We start from the raw sequence: 17,148 nt of genomic DNA, 5'->3' as shown, positions 1-17,148 counted from the left end.
AATTAAATCCAAAGTAGTGAAAAGAGCCGATCTACAAGCTCACAACGTGTCACGATGCGATGCATTTTGAGCTTGTAGATCAGCTACTTTCACTAGTCTTGCACGACACTGTTGTGCAGCATAGCATAAAATAGGGCTAAAGTAATTGATTGATTTGTTGATATATATGAAGAAAATCATGGATAGTTGCAGCCCTACATCCACCACAGCTCTCATCAGTGCACATTGATGCTCCAGGCAGGGGTTATCAATTACTGAATGTCTCAGTCTCCAGTTTTCCTCAGAATATGCATGTTCCTTATTTACTATGACACTATGTATGACACATTAGGTGTCATACAGGTGTCACTTTTTATTTTTCAAGGACCCCCATAACTCGGAGAGTGCACAAATGGAACCAAATGGACCTATAGGGTCCATTTGGTTCCATTTGTGCACTCTGAGTTGTAAAGGTTTGTGTGTTTCTGGCTATAATTTTCCACCAATTTTTATGTCCATGGTAAAGATAGAATTTTGACAAATGTCCACCACAAGCCAGCAAGGCGATGTCTCCTGGCTCCAGGTATGATCACATCTCATAGAAATGCTGGATAGGCCTACAACATATACCAATATTTGTTTAAAAAAAACATGTAAATATATCACTATTTAACTGATATAGTCAAACTGTAAGGTATATTCAGACTGTGACACAGTAAGAACATCGCAAGTTATTTTGTGGCAGAAATATTGTTTATATGAATCAATGCATGGAGAATGATGGAATGTATGTTCCAGACAGTTCAGAGTTTGGTTATTGTGCAAGAATGTTCTGGGAAACAGGAAACAGTTCTGTAAGATTTATTGATTATAATGGTTTAACTAATCATGAGATTTCATATAATTGTGTGCCAAAAGGTTGAGCTGCAAGAAAGTATAAAAATGGACCCCCAATACTATTTTCTCAGTCCTTGCTGCAGACACTGCTGTTTATCTGTGAACCCCATGAAGAATAGCTGTTGCCAGGTGTAACAGCTAATGAGGATCCTAAATAAACTCAAACGTACAGCCTGTGCTTTCCTCTCTTTTTTTGTACTTGTTTTGTGTTCCTTTCTTCTCTATTCTCAATTTTTCAAACTCTTCCTATAACTACAAACATTGAGAATCTCAACCACTCTTTTACATTTGTAATGGTGTAATCTCTCAAGAACAGATTCTGCACTGCGTTGGACAAACAGCAGAGGGCGCTGTTTTTCATTTTCAGTTGGCGATGGGTTCCCAGATTGGTAATGGTGTGATGTGACTATAAAAGGTGATTCTGATTCCTGCCTCCAGACAAATGGGAGTAATTAGTACCTTCAGGATTACGCAGAGAAAAAGTCTTGATTCCACGTAGAACAATCCTGACTCTGCGAAGAACAAACCTTGATTCCACGGCTTGAAAGTTAATATTCCACTGACATTAAAAAACAACCTAAAATTACCAGTTATCAAGCAAAAATATATTTTGTTTTCATAATCAAGTAAAACACCTTCATGAAATAGATACAATTAATTGTTATACAATTCTATAACATTGTGAAACAATGTGGAACCTAGTAATTGAGACAATGTTACTGGTTATAAAATAATGAAAATGTTCTTTGTCCCTCTTGTGCAGATTTATTTTGCAGCATAAGTTCAGGCATTGTAAATGGAACAAAAACATACTATCATAAAACACACGCACACACACCGTCACTGTCAATCAAACTGCCGGTGTTATGACTTGTGCTGAATTTGCTGTGAAAAGCCTGCCGGTTTCAATTCCATTTTAAATCAGCGCCATCCGCTTTAAATGCGGCCCTCTCCAAAACTATATCCACACATACAATACAGCACATGCACGCACGTTGCACACCACCAGCTCCCATAAGTGTAATAATTAGGGTTAGAGTTAGTGTCATAATTCATTAAGAATACTGATATTTGATAAATAGAATAATTAAAATAGTGCCTCCCATTGGGTATGTAATAGAAAACAGCAAGATTATAACATTCATTAACATTCATGAAAAAAAAGAAGTTCTACCATATCAAATGTATATGGTTTATATGGTCATTTATAAATGAATAACAACAAAATAATTTGCAATCCATGTCGGGGCATCCTCTAGCAGACTAGCTAAAACAGAAATAAGTATAATTCATGAATGGTTACCGTTATTACTTAAAACAAATTGGTGTAAAGATTTAAAAGAAGAAGAAAACAAGTCTCCAAAATGTCTCCAAAAGACATGAGCAGTACAAATATCCATAATATTTGTGCTTGTCTGTCCACCTCTCAGCCAACATACGGCTGTTAAATTTGATCCTCCCAGTAAGCTAATTTATTGTCGAACTTTTGCTCCCTTGTTGTGATTACGCTGGTGTCTTTTAAAAAAACCTGAGTGATTGAAAGTCTTGTCACACTGTTTACAGTGGAAAAGTTTTTTTCTGGTGTGGACACGCTGGTGCTTCGTCAGAGAACCTACCCAACTGAAACTCTTGTCACAATGTTTACAGTGGAAATGTTTTATTCTGGTGTGGACAGGCTGATGTTCGTTCAGCTGACTTGCCCTCCTGAATCTCTTGTTACACTGATTACAGTGGAAAGGTTTTTCTCCAGTGTGGAGCTGAAGATGTATCTTCAGATTACATGAATCATTATAACTTTTGTCACAATATTTACAGCGGAAAGGTTTTTCTCCAGTGTGGAGACGCTGGTGTTTCTTCTGTGTACTTGAGTCACTAAAACTCTTGTGACAATATTCACACTGGAAAGCTTTTTCTCCAGTGTGGACAGGCTGGTGTCTCTTGAGATCAGCTGACGAACTGTAACTCTTGTCACAATGTTTACACTGGTAAGGTTTTACTCCAGTATGGAAATGCTGGTGCCTCTTCAGAGCAGTTGAATCACTGAAACTCTTGTCACAAAGTTTACACTCGTAAGGTTTCTCTCCAGTGTGGACACGTTGGTGTCTATTCATGTTACCGTTGCTACTGAATCTCTTGTCACAAGTTTTACAGAAGAAAGGCTTTTCCCCATTGTGGCCACGCCGGTGTCTTCTCAGAGAAGTTGACTGAGCAAAACTCTTGTTACACGGTTTACAGTGGAAAGGTTTTTCTCCAGTGTGGATACGCTGGTGAATCTTCAGGTCATTTGACCAACGGTAACTCTTGTCACAATGTTTACACTGGAATGTTTTATCTCCAGTGTGGACACACTGGTGTCTTTTCAGAAAAGTTGACGTAGTGAAACTCTTCTTGCACTGTTTACAGTCGAAAGGTTTATCCGTAGTGTCGATACGCTGGTGTGTCTTCAAAGGACCTGACTCACTAAAACTCTTGTTACACCGTTCATCATCACTGTCTTCAGTGGTCTTCTCCCAATCGTCACTGTCTTCAGTGACTTCCGTGTCAGATTCAAGTTCAACTTCAGAGCAGTGGGAAGCAGTGGGAAGCAGTTCATCATCTTCTTCTACACTTTTCACTGCTAGTAATGTCGGCATTGACCCATCCTCTGGTCTTTGAAGTAGTTCTTCCTGTTCCTCTTTAAGCTCTTCCTGTTCCTCTTTAATCTGTGGAGGCTCTGGTTCCTCCTGGAGCAGACTGGGGCTCCTCTCCTCTTCAGGAGAAACCTCCTCTTTACACACAACCATGGGTAGGACGTCTAGTAGGACCAAAATAATTACATGATAGTTAATACTGGATTCCTAAAATGTAAAACTATTCTTCCATTGTCCATGCTCCATGAATAAAATGAGCTTTGAGCGAGTTACTAACAACAGGTTATTACAGGTGTTTCTGGAAACTGAAGTTCTGAAAAGTCACACTTTTTAGCAAGATATTGGCAAAACATTGTGAGTAGTAGAATTTCTATGTTTATTTACTCATTTAATTTGAGTGAACATGAAACTATGTTAAAACACAATACTTCACACGTGGGCTCTTATCTGGAAGTAAAAATGTTTAGAATAGGTTTTGTCTGCATGCCCACACCACCAAGAAAGCATTTGCCAGAGCCTAGACTACAGGTAAGAAAATATAGGCTGCCTACCACAATGCATAATGTAGCTAGTTGTGTTTCCATAATGTGGAATAATGTCCATAACGAGTGCACCCTCACAGGAGAGCATGCACTGGAGCTTGACAATCATCATGATCACATCATTATCATGCAAGATTTAAGACTTGTCACAAAATGGAACAATATAGCCTACTGTAGATAGACGCTACCCCCCTCACCCTGCATGTAAGCTACAGCTAAAGGCAGCCACTCACAGTATATTCTATATTTTTATATATATTTTTAGTGCTTGATTGAGTTTTAGACTTGTGTTATTCTATTTAGAAAAGCCTCCTGTAGATAGGTGTTGAGAATTAGCACTCGTGGTATAAACACATTAAGCAATGCATCTCGTTCGTTCAATGTGATTGTGATGTTCAATTGCAGCTCATTTAAGCCTCCTTTCCCTCTGAGTGCATAGAAAAAAACTTACGCTATTTAACTATTCAACTTTAGAATTGATTTTAAGGTCCTTTGATTTACTTTTAAATCTTTAAACGGGTTAGCTCCGCTGTACCTTAGCTCTGAGGTCTGCCGATCAGTCGTTACTGGTCGTTCCAAAGACTAGCAAAAAGACCAGGGGTGGCCGCGCCTTTGCTGCTGCCGCCCCCATGCTGCTGCCGCCCCCATGCTCTGGAACAACCTGCCTCTCCCCTGCCGATCTGCCCAGTCCATTGAGGTTTTCAGATCCTTACTTAAAGCCAACCTATTCTCTTTGGCTTTTAATTGCACTTGATCCTAATGTGTTTTAACGATGTACATATTGTCTGTGCACCGATGGGCGCCTGTTGATACTTTGTTTGTCTCATCCTTGTACAGCACTTTGGTCAGGTTCTGTTGTTTTAAATGTGCTTTATAAATAAAGTTTGATTTGATTTGAACTCTAGTACGGGCGGGCGTGTGCATGAAATAAGCACGACAACGACTGCTATTGTTTCACGGGACTTGTCGCCGGTCTTCACGGCTCCCTACCTGCTCACTCGCTTCTCATATTTGCAAATTAATTAGTAAACGATGGGTGAAAATCCCTGAATGCAGCAAGCAGCATATATTCCGTATTTATGTTCGTTCCTAATGTCAGATTCAATATAGCAGTGCCAGTAGTGATGTTTATTGAAATACTATAAGTACGACCAGTCAGTGATGATCAGCAAAGCTTAGCACATTCGTAAAGTCTGACGGATGTAAACTGTTGACTTCTGGTGGGTGGACTTTAAAATAAAAGAGATTTGACAAGTCACAGGAAAGTAAGTGTTTGACTTCTGGTTGGTGGAATTTAAAATAAGACACAGTTAACCTGTAAAGTGCTGTTTTTTGAAGAGAGCAAATTAAACTTACTGAGGTGTGGATAGTCGTCAGGTTCCTCCTGTTTAATAGAAATGTCTTCAGGTTCCTCCTGTTTAATAGAGATGTCTTCAGGTTCCTCCTGTTTAATAGAAATGTCTTCAGGTTCCTCCAGTTTAATAGAAATGTCCCTGGCTGAGTCTGGAGAGTTCATCTTCACCTGCAGTCTGGACTCCACACACTGGTCTGAAATGAAGGAATTGAATAATGACTTTAATAACTGGAGACCTAGTGGTGTCAAGAATAACATATATATATAGCAAATAATAATATTTGCAGAAGGTAAAGACAAAAACAAATGAACGTTCGGTGCAAAGATAATGGTATACGTACTGTATATACGGTGTTATAGAAGAAATTATGCTTAACTTAAGATTAAACAAGGGAAAATGTATCAAAGTATGGATTCCAGCGATGCATATAATGGTCCAAAGTGAATAAGGTGAAAGCAGCCCATCTGTTATTAATGTTTCGGCAGCCATGCTATCCTTATATGCCCACCCTAACACCAACTGTACCCCCATCCTACCGTCAATGGATGGATCATACGTACGGACATTCACACGTCATGAGTTGTACACATCAAATATCAGCAAGATTTTTACATTTCTATGCTTGTTTTCCTTGTTCTTCTTTCTATTGCTATTCTTCTTCCCTCTCCTTAAAACTACAATGGGGCTCGTACAGTACTTTTTTTTTTTACCCACTTTTGGTGTGAAAATAAAGCTGATTCTGAATGATTGAATGAATGTATGCACTTATTTGTTGAACACTTATTTGCATAGGGTGCAAATAAGTGCAGTACAAACACTGGGCTGTGGCACTTTCTTTTTTTTCTTTCTTTGAGGTGACCAGTAGGGATGGGAGGTGATCATATTTGATCTCATAAGCAGTATTAGACCTCATTAGTGAAGAGAGTGATCAAAGTTGGGCTGCTCTGCTCAATTAATCAAATTCTATTGTCAATTACAATTTTGGCTTCCAACAGTTATGAAAACGAGATCAAATTGTGCCACAATCCATTTAGCAATGATGCTCGTTTTGTCTCGTGTTTAGATACGAATCCAAACCTTTTCACATTTACATCGGTGCACTTTCGCCCCTTCCTATAGAATCCCTAGAAGCTCAAACTCGGTCTCAGTAGGCTACTGAGTACCGAAGTCCTGACGTCACTCCCACTCCCACTAGCCCTGTGTTCCAAAAATAAACAAACCCCAGCGATTTTGTTTGTGACTCTGTGTCGTTTATGATATTGAGTTACATTTGATAACGTCTGTGTTTGGAGGAGGAGGAGCAAAGTTGCCGGGTGATTTGTTTATCTCTAGAACACTTATATCACAGTTCTTATATCACGCAATCTAAGATTCCCCTATGGGACATCCAATACGAAAAATAACACTGTGACCCAGGGGGATAGCGCCCTCTAGTGGCAGTGATGTCAGACTTTGGTGACTGGTGACTGAGAGATGTTTAGTTCAGATCTAATCAAGATAAGGGAAAGAGAGCCTTTGGTCAACAAGAAAGGTAAAACCAATTAATCTGTTTGGAAACACTTTGGTTTCAACTTTTTCAAGGAGTCTGATGAGGAACAACAAATACTATTCAAGATTTATTATGGTGGCGTGTGCACCAAAAGACAATTACAACCACTAGGGCAGTGGTTCTCAAACTGTGCACATGATTTTCGAGTCAGACAAAATGTAATGCCTCAACTCCTACATTCCAAGTGCTTGTCAGGGTGGGGGGTCCCCAGTTCAAATATGATTATTTTGTGGTGTCACGACCTGAAAAGGTTGAGAACCACTGCACTAGAGAGCATGAATGCGCTGAGCAGGCAAACTTGACAAAGAGAGAGAGAGATGGGAGACTCCTTTTACTGAACAAACACTCTATAGCAATGATTACTATCAGAATAGAGCTATTTAACACTTGTTTTAACCAAAGTAAATCACTTCTACCTTTAAAATGTTTGAGAACCACTGGTTTAAACAACATTAAAAACAAGCTAAAAAGAAACTACACTTTAGAAACAAGCCTAAAAAACGCAACCACCAATATTTACAAGCAACTTTACAGAATAACAAGCCCAAAGTCGCTTATAATAATCAGACCTGGCAACACTGCTCGCTGGTAGGCAACTGCTGGTGTTGTAAGTGTCCGTAAAAAAGAAGGGAAAAAAAGGTCTGATGATAGGACCAGGTTGTTCGTTGTTGTACCGACCCGGTTCAAGTTCCAGCTTCTGTCGTTTTAACCGTTTTTGCCAGACTAGTTTCTTACTTAATAAGGGTCAGTATTCTCACCAAACGGGCCGAGAGAAAAAACAGTAGAACAAAACAGGGGTCCGAGTCCGACTAGTAGTAGCCTCGATCTCCAGGCTTTTATTGTTTAGTTTTGCTAAAAAATAAAGACTAGTAGTTACTGCATCGACGGTTCAGGTTACCCTGATGCTACGATAGATGAAACACAACATGAATGAGTTGATCTTTACCTGCTGTGTTTCAGTGGTTGAGCTGCTAACAAACGTCCTCCTGCTGCTTAACGACGACACTGTTTAGAAACGACACGTTTTAGTTGTATTTCTTTTAGTCACGTTTCTTTGTATTTAACTTTTATATAAATCTATGGCATTTTAAAGTGTCAACAACAGTCAGTCAACACACCATGTTGTTTTCACTACTGCATTGTGGGTATGTTCTTCTTCTGACGACCACGTTGTCTAGACGCCAGTTGGCGTGTTGCTGCCCCCTACTGTTGTTCTCGGGTACTGTCCGTTGTTAATATATAGTAACAGTACTATTGATTGATTGGTTTAATACTTTATTATTCAGAAATGCAAACAGCACGAGGCACAGTCAGACATTAAGGCTGAAAGGATACACGAAAAAGTCCTGGGGACTTGTTTCCATTGTGTATACAATTAATTATCATAGCATAAACAATAACACAATAATACATGTCATCAACAAATACAAAACACTATATGTACAAAGGAGAAAAGGGACAAATGTCAGCAGTGACACCTCCTTTCTATGGGAAATTACATTTCCCATACATCTTATCAGGCCTCCTGATAAGACAGTGTTTCAGGCTAGTTTTGAAAGAAACCAGTGATACTTAATTTGCTTATTTTGCTTGTTAAAACATTTTATTAAGACAGGACAGTAATAACGGTGCAAAATGCGTAATAAAAAGTTAATATCTCAATTAAAACATATATTTAAAAGATATTTTTTGTATTTAGTAACCGTTTAGTAGGGGCAGCTCCGTTTATCTATGCACATCCCTAATTCAAGGCTCGATTACACATCAATTTCAGTCCTGATGTTTAGGTGAATGAAGGACAAGGAAAGACAAGTTTAAAACAAATCAGTGTTTATAAGAAAAAAGAGATGGGTAAAGTCTCCAAAGATGCATCATAATGGAGGCCTCTGTTGACAGGAACAGTATTTATATCAATAATATTTTTGCATGGGCCGGCAATCACCTCCCTACCAGCATACAGCTGTTTAATTTTAGCCTCTCAGTGAGCTAATTTACAGTGGAAAGAATTGTTTTTCCCTTGGTGTGAATACGCTAGTATGTTTTCAGGACATTTGACGCACTGAAACTCTTGCTACAATGTTTACAGTGGAAAAGTTTTTCGCCAGTGTGGATACGCTGCTGATGTGTCTTCAGGTAACCTGACTGATTGAATCTATTCATTCTTGTCTTATTGTTTACAGTAGAGCTGCACGACATAAATAATAATCACAAAATCTCCAAAAGATCACTATTAATTAAACGACTATTCCATAAAAAATATAATCAACCATTGCTTTTAGGAACAATACATTATTGCACTTTTGACAAACAATCTTTTTGATCCTATATTAAAATTGGCTTAATGGACCGGCCAGCCAGCCAGCAGGCAGGTGGACCTCTAATGTCATTCTGACTCAGCCATAAACAAAACACGGCCACATCACTATGACAACATAAACAAACCACTGCCACGTCACTATGACAACATAAAGAAACCACGGCCAGTCGGCCACGTCACTATGACAACATAACCATGAACAAACCACGAGTCAGCTTCAAATGGGCACAAAAGGATAAATGGGCATATACTGATGACATCAGGAATCTCCATATATCGGCATAAAAGGGATTAGGACTGACAGATACAGAGATCTCCATATATGGGCATAAAAGGGACAAGGACAAAACAGATACAAAGATCTCCTTATATGGGCATATAAGCATGCCCATATATGGGTTTATACTGATGACATCAAGGATCTCCATATATGGACAAAAAAGGGACAAGGACTGACAGATACAGATATCTCCATATATGGGCATAAAGGGGACACAGGTAGACAGAAACAGACAAATCCCTGACACAATATACACTATGACATATTGGTTGGATCGGTAGTGCCACATAGGTGTGCAGGGTTGCGTAGCACTTTTTTGACAAACAATTTAATTCATTAAGTAAAACTGGACAGAATAAACTTAAAAATGGAATAAATAAAGTCTACATTTATGATGTAAGTCTCCCTTTAAGTTGCTGTTAAACAAAAAGGTTTTATTAAAGTTAAAAGCTCTACAGTATATTCTAAAAGTATTCATTAATATCGTAGTGTTTATTCAGTAACAGAGCTGTGTCCCTGTCTCTACATGCTCTTTAGTAAACAGACAGATAATACATTTTCAGGTGGGTTACAAATGTTCTCCAATAAGGAGAAATAACCCATTCATCAGCTTCATGATTTATTAACAAACATTAAAAATGCATGCAGGTGCCGGTTTCATGTAACTGTGCTTGTGTGAGTGGGGACTATGGGAGGGAAGTATGGATTGCTATTATGCCCCCTGTAGTGTTGGGGAGTTAAGTAGGAGCTATGGTTGATTTTTACCTTGAAAGAAAGTCCACCAAACTTATAATTCTTAGATTTTCAGTGATCGTGGAGTGCCCATATCAAAATCAAAATCTGATTAATTGTCCGGTTCTACTATACAGTGCAAAGGTTTTTCTCCAGTGTGGATACGCTGGTGTCTCTTCAGGACAGCTGCCTGATTGAAACTCTTGTCACAATGTTAACAGTGGAAAGGTTTTTCTCCAGTGTGGATACGTTGGTGTCCCTTTAGATAACTGTAACCACTGAAACTCTTGTTACAATATTTACATTGGAAAGTTTTTTTTCCCAGTGTGGATACGCTGGTGTCTCTTCATGGCAGCTGACTGATTGAAACTCTTGTCACAATGTTTACAGTGGAATGGTTTTTCTCCAGTGTGGATACGTTGGTGTCCCTTTAGATTACTTAAAACACTGAAACTCTTGTTACACCGTTTACAGTGGAAAGGTTTTTCTCCAGTGTAGACACGCTTGTGTCTCTTCAGGGAAGATGACCGATTGAAACTCTTGTCGCAATGTTCACAGTTAAAAGGTTTTTCTCCAATATGGATACAATTGTGTCCCTTTAGATGACTTATAACACTGAAACTCTTGTTACATTGTTTACAGTGGAAAGGTTTTTCTCCAGTGTGGAGATGTCTCTTCGGGGAAGCTGACTGATAGTAACTCTTGTCAAAATGTGAACACTTGAGAGGTTTTTCTCTAGTGTGGGTACGCTGGTGTCTATTCAGGTCAGCTGACCGATTGAAACTCTTGTTACAATGTTTACAGTGGAAAGGTTTTTCTCTAGTGTGGATAAGCTGGTGTCTATTCAGGTTAGCTGACCGATTGAAACTCTTTTCTCAATGTTTACAGTGGAATGGTTTTTCTCCAGTGTGTATACGCTGGTGTGTCTTCAGGTGAGTATCTGAAACTCTTTTCACAATGTTTTTCTCCTGTATGGACACACTGGTGTCTCGTCAGTTCACTTACTCGACTGAAACTCTTGTCACAGTGTTTACAGATGTGGGCTTTCTTTACTGTGAAAGAGAGAGAGAGAGAGAGAGAGAGAGAGAGAGAGAGAGAGAGAGAGAGAGAGAGAGAGATACGAGAAGAAGGGGAAAGCCAGGTTAAAAATGGTGAGATACAACTTGAAAATCCTCCATCTTTTCCAGCTCTTACAGCTTCCCTGTTAATATTTCTGATATTTTATCTCTTTTATTCCACAATTTAGTCGTCATGCCAACTTCAAGTTTCCCCTACACGTCCCTGTCCTTGTGTTTAAAGCTGACTAGTCCTGAGCGGGCGGGTGGAAGGGTCACAATTTCAGACGTAATTATTGTCGGCGTCTCAACACGCGAAAAAAAAAATGAAAAAAAAAAAATTTCTGGCACCTTCTCTCTCTCCTTCTGTCTCTCTCCTCTCCCGTCTCTCTCCTCCTGGAATCATTTGAGCTTGTGCTCAATGTGTTGCTTATTTTATCGATTAGCCTAATCACATCTATATATGGATTTGTTCACTCCTCTTTCCTAAATGCCTAAATTGATTGTAAACTCTCTCTCTCCCTCTTCATTTTCTATTGATCTAATTCCCCGGTATATGAAATGTACATTTATTTGGTTATTAATTGTTTTTAAGTCTTCTCCATCTGCTGTCATTGACTAGGCTAGAAAGATAATGACACCAGCTTAATGGTTGGTAAGAGTGATGGATGTCAAGGTGAGACAGGGGGAAGCGTTAGTCTTTTGACAGCAGCCTATTTGTTAATAAACGTATGTGACGCTGAGAAATAAATATGAGTGATCGATGCAACTTGGATCTCCGCGATTATTTTCAAACAAAGAGAGACGCTTATAGCCTAGCCCTAGACTATGGCCTACACCCCCGATCAAGAACAGTGGCTAATTTAGTTTTCGATTGCAACTCAAAAGACTAAAGGATGTGCACGTGGATCAATAAACACTGCGGAACAACACAACCCTTTTAGTCTACTATTAATATATATATATATTTAAATGTTATCCCACAATTTTGTACTAAAGCTGACTAACCTCCAATGGTCTCCTCCCATTCATCACTGTCTTCAAGTTCAACTTCAATTTCAGATTAGTGTGAAGAGATGTCTTCATCATCACCTTCACTTTTCACTGCTAGTAACGTCAACATTGACCCATCAGGCTCCTCTGGCTTTTGAAGTAGCTCCTTCTGTTCCTCTTTCATCTGTGAAGGCTCTGGTTCCTCCTGAAGCAGATTGGGGCTCCTTTCCTCTTCTGGAGAAACCTCCTCTTCTTTACACACAAACATGTGCAGGACATCTAGGAGCAGACAAATAACATGATATTCAACACTAAAATTAAAACCTCTAGAACGGGTAAGCGGGTGCATGAGACGAGCACGACCATGTCCATGTCTGCAATAGTTTCACGGGACTGGTCGCCTGTCCCAGGGCCATCTACCTGCTCACTCGCCTCTCATTGCAAATCAAATTAAACGATGTGTGAAAAATACCAAAATGCAGCAAGCAGCTTGTAAAGCCTTCCGTACAAAGTTATAAAATGTTTATATTGGTTCCTTATTTGTTTCAGATTAAGAAAAGCAGCAGTGCCAGTAATTGACGTTTGTTTATTGAATGATGTTCTTTGTTTACCCTTGTTTGAATGTTTGAACTACTTGAGCTGACTCTCTATACTTCTTTATATTCTATACTACTTGCTAACTCAAGTAGTATAGACGCCACTCAACTAATTATTAGTTCATAATAATATAGAATGTTTGAACTATAGTACTTGAGTTGACTCTATACTTCTTCATACTCTATACATCTTACTAACTCTCTATATTATTATGAACTAATAATTAGTTGAGTGGCGTCGGCTCTGTACTTGGTCTCTTTTTCCCCTCTACACCAAATCTCTTCGCCAACAATAACGCACAACACGTCACACGTTTGTGAGACATTGTGAGCTTGTAGGTCGGCTATTTTCAGCGAATGTTCAGCCAAGAATAGAGATGCTAGGGTTCAAGAAGGTAAATCTTAAATCAAGAAGCTGAGAAAAAAAACTGAAAAAAGATCTGTGTTAACTCACACATCACAGACCCATTTCTAGACGTCTCACCTCCTACAGAGCCACACCATAAACATCTATACATTCATAGATGTTCGACTACGACCCAACTTTCACCAGGCATTTCAGGCTTTCATGGCCGGATGTGCTTCAGTTTCATGACGGCATGCCCTTCTTAATTAGTGACTTGCTGTGATTTGTCCACTTTTGAGAGGACATACTAACACACACACACACGCGCGCGCACACGTATGCACGCACGCACGCACGCACGCACGCACGCACGCACGCACGCACGCACGCACGCACGCACGCACACACACACACACACACACACACACACACACACACACACACACACACACACACACACACACACACACACACACACACACACACACACACACACACACACACACACAACACACAAAAGAAAGAAAGAAAGAGCACATTAAACTTACTGAGTGGGTGGTCTTCAGGTTCCTCCTGTTTAATAGACATGTCCCTGGCTGAGTCTGGAGAGTTCATCTTCACTGCAGTCTGGACTCCACACACTGGTCTGAAATGAAGGAATTTAATAAAGACTTGAATTAATAACTGGAGACATAGCGGTGTCAAGAATAACAATAGTTAATAATATTATTCCTCAATAATATTTAAGGAAGGTCAGGCAAAATGGTTTACGTCCAATTCTCCCCAACATACTGTATGTAGATTATGGGATTTATCAGATTATGCCTAGAAAAATGTGTTAAAAGATAGACTACAGACGTTAATGGTTTAATTTAAAACAGAGGAAGCACAGAACTGAACAGAACGTTAGAACTGTCATTCCAACCTTATACTTCAAGTTCACTGTCACACAAGTTACACCATGGTCGGTGTATAAACATAATTTGAAGAACAAGGAGAAAACCTTTGCCAATGATAATAATAATAATAATACATAATGATAACAGTATAAAAGTGGGGTAAATTGACCATTTGCAGCCCGTGAACAAGACAGGGAAACAATTTTCAATTATGCCACATCATGAATGAGTTAATATTTACCTGCTGTACGTGTTTCTGTGGTTGAGCTGCTAACAAACGTCCTCCTGCTGCTTAACGACGACACTGTTTAGAAACGACACGTTTTAGTTTTCTTTGTATTTTTTAAAGCATCAACAGTCAAAGATATCTAGAGAACGGACGGCCCCACCCTCACCTATTCATTTCAAGAAAGTTGCTCAGAGGCGCATGAAGCACCCTAAAGTACCTCTACTTCCTGGCTCCAAAGTCGGAGGCAACAGAGCAGGCGCACTAGCGTTTCGGACCATAGATGCATGAGCAGTAGCGTCCCAAATGTGGAAGTCCTGCAATACCAAATTTGGCCACCAGGCTTCTGAGGCTTCAATCAAATCATGTTATTTTCACAAAAACGTTGTTGCGCGCATGTTCTTCTTCTGGCCAGTTTGTCTAGACGCCAGTTGGCGTATTGCTGCTCCCCACTGTTGGTCCCGGGTACTGTCCATTGTTTACAGTAACAGTATGTGACCTTCCAGACCTGTAGACAAGATAACATCCATCTAGGAGTTGTTTATTAACTGTTACACTTTTAGGAGTGTAACAGGTAATCGAACAAAAATTGAGTCAATTTGTTTTTTATTTTGATTGATAATCAATCATTTAGTAAATTAACCTATTAATAATTGATCCCAATGATATCATACAAAAAATAGTGAAAATATTATATGTCCAAATCTCCTGTTCACACCATAGAGTTATAATATATCGGTTCACACCGGACGTGGTGGATTTGTTTATATCGGTTTCGACCAACCCGGACGAGATGGCGGGTAGGACACGGGGTCTGGTGTCCCTTTCTTCCGTCCGGGTTGAAACATCCACCACGTCGATGGTTAGCTCCGTAGCTGTCGACAGCGTGAACGGAGCTCAGAAGCAGAACGGCGGCAGAGCCAAACAAACAAACAAACAAACAAACAAACAGAGCAGAGAGAGACCGAACGAACGAACGTGATGCAGAGACATTGTTGTGTTATAACGTATAATATAGGTTTGCAGTGAACAAACCTTTGTAACTTGTTGTGTCTGAGACTTTCGTTGCACAACAGTCTGTGTAAAGAGTGACTGGCTGGTATACGTTGTGAAAACGGGAGGAATTTACACACAAAGACTGGGTAGTGCTAATGCTAAGCTAGCTTCAAGTACAGGTTAGAGTTCATAACCACTGTATGGTGTTAATTAACGTTAACGTGTGTTTTCTACCGGAATCTATTCTTGGGGAAGGTACGTTTAAAAAAACTAATAATATTGATTGATTGATTGAATACTTTTAACAGTTTGCAAAAGGTACAGAAGTACAGTATTGCTAAAATGATATTGGGCTGCCAACCCTCCTGGATTCTGCTCCGTGATTTCAACCACATCTCCTTGATTGTCATTTCTTCTCGATTTGGTATTAAACTCCCACATTTTCACCAGAACACAGGAAATTCTACTCTGTTAAAAGGTTTCTGGGGGAGGACCTCTGGTGTTTTGCTAGCCCTAGAATGTCTGTGATCTTACATACATTTCATGTATTCTAAATACACAGTCATAGATCAGATCACCCTCGTCGACCCACTGTGTAGTGACGATCTGCACGGCCATAAAAGTGCTCTAAACTCCGTCTGTACTCACCCAATAATTAATTCCTAAGATTTGGAGTCATATTTTGTCCTCTAGTTTCATATCCATTTGAAAGTTCTGCCAGAAAACGTGTGTTTAGTCAAATATCTCCACTTTTCCACGAGCTGCACACGGACGACTTTCTGTACGGGCTAGGGGGGGCGCGACTTGAGTGATGGACCGAATTTACCAAACATCCTCTTGTCATCACAAACGTCATAACAAATTGACACAGGGAAGCACAAACTAATGGGGAACACAATTGACAGGTGCTTGTGATTGGTGCGGGGTAATGAATCACTCCATCTGCCAATTGTGTGTCCCAAACATTTGTGCGTCCTAAAGGAAGTTTACATGTATCAGTCCTGCACGCATTCCAGGCCCCCCCTAGCCCGTACAGAAAGTCGTCCGTGTGCAGCTCGTGGAAAAGTGGAGATATTTGACTAAACACACGTTTTCTGGCAGAACTTTCAAATGGATATGAAACTAGAGAACAAAATATGACTCCAAGTCTTAGGAATTAATTATTGGGTGAGTACAGACGGAGTTTAGAGCACTTTTATGGCCGCGCAGATCGTCACTACACAGTGGGTCGACGAGGGTGATCTATGACTGTGTATTTGGAATACATGAAATGTATGTAAGATCACAGACTTTCTAGGGCTAGTGTTTTGCCTGTGTGTGTCTTTATTATTGAAGTAGTTTGACAGGTACATGGGTGTCTCTGTAGTCTTGCATATCTTGAAGACTGTATCTTTAATAGGTATTTGTATGTTAATAGTCATTATTGCTATTAACAAATTATATGATACATATCATATAATTTGTTTTGGATAATTTTTTTCTGTTTTTTGTAAAAGAATGATGACATGCCATAAGTTTTTTTTGTTTCATGAAAATCCACCATAGACATGTTATGAGCTTACTATCTGTCAATAAAGTCTGTCCAGGTGATAAGTTTGTGTGTTCAAGTTTGGAAGCACTCATTGGAAATCAAATCACCCATCGTTCCTGCGTACTACCCGTTTCGAAATTGCACATAATGCAGGAGGCAGCAGGAAGTTGCATTTTTGGAAGCGAGTGCTTCCATAATCACCTGCACGGAATTTATTGACAGAAA

The 17,148-nt window shown here is 39.5% G+C and overlaps 1 protein-coding gene across 1 annotated transcript in view; it reads right to left on the bottom strand.

The window, feature by feature from the left end:
* Window positions 1–1,628: 1,628 nt before the first annotated feature.
* The window catches only part of LOC308090123 (uncharacterized protein), a gene marked incomplete at its 5' end in the record, with an annotated part of 20,234 nt that continues 4,714 nt past the window's right edge, over window positions 1,629–17,148 (bottom strand). The window contains 3 exons of the mRNA XM_080435158.1: window positions 1,629–3,670; window positions 5,405–5,596; window positions 13,820–13,917. Coding sequence (XP_080291284.1) covers window positions 2,349–3,670; window positions 5,405–5,596; window positions 13,820–13,917 — 1,612 coding nt within the window. The 3' untranslated portion in view covers window positions 1,629–2,348. The remainder of the gene's footprint in view (window positions 3,671–5,404; window positions 5,597–13,819; window positions 13,918–17,148) is intronic.

The sequence above is a fragment of the Gymnoscopelus braueri genome (genome assembly GCF_963280865.1).
Source record: "Gymnoscopelus braueri genome assembly, chromosome: 8".
Lineage (NCBI taxonomy): Eukaryota > Metazoa > Chordata > Actinopteri > Myctophiformes > Myctophidae > Gymnoscopelus > Gymnoscopelus braueri.
This window is presented reverse-complemented; position numbering and strand designations above follow the sequence as displayed.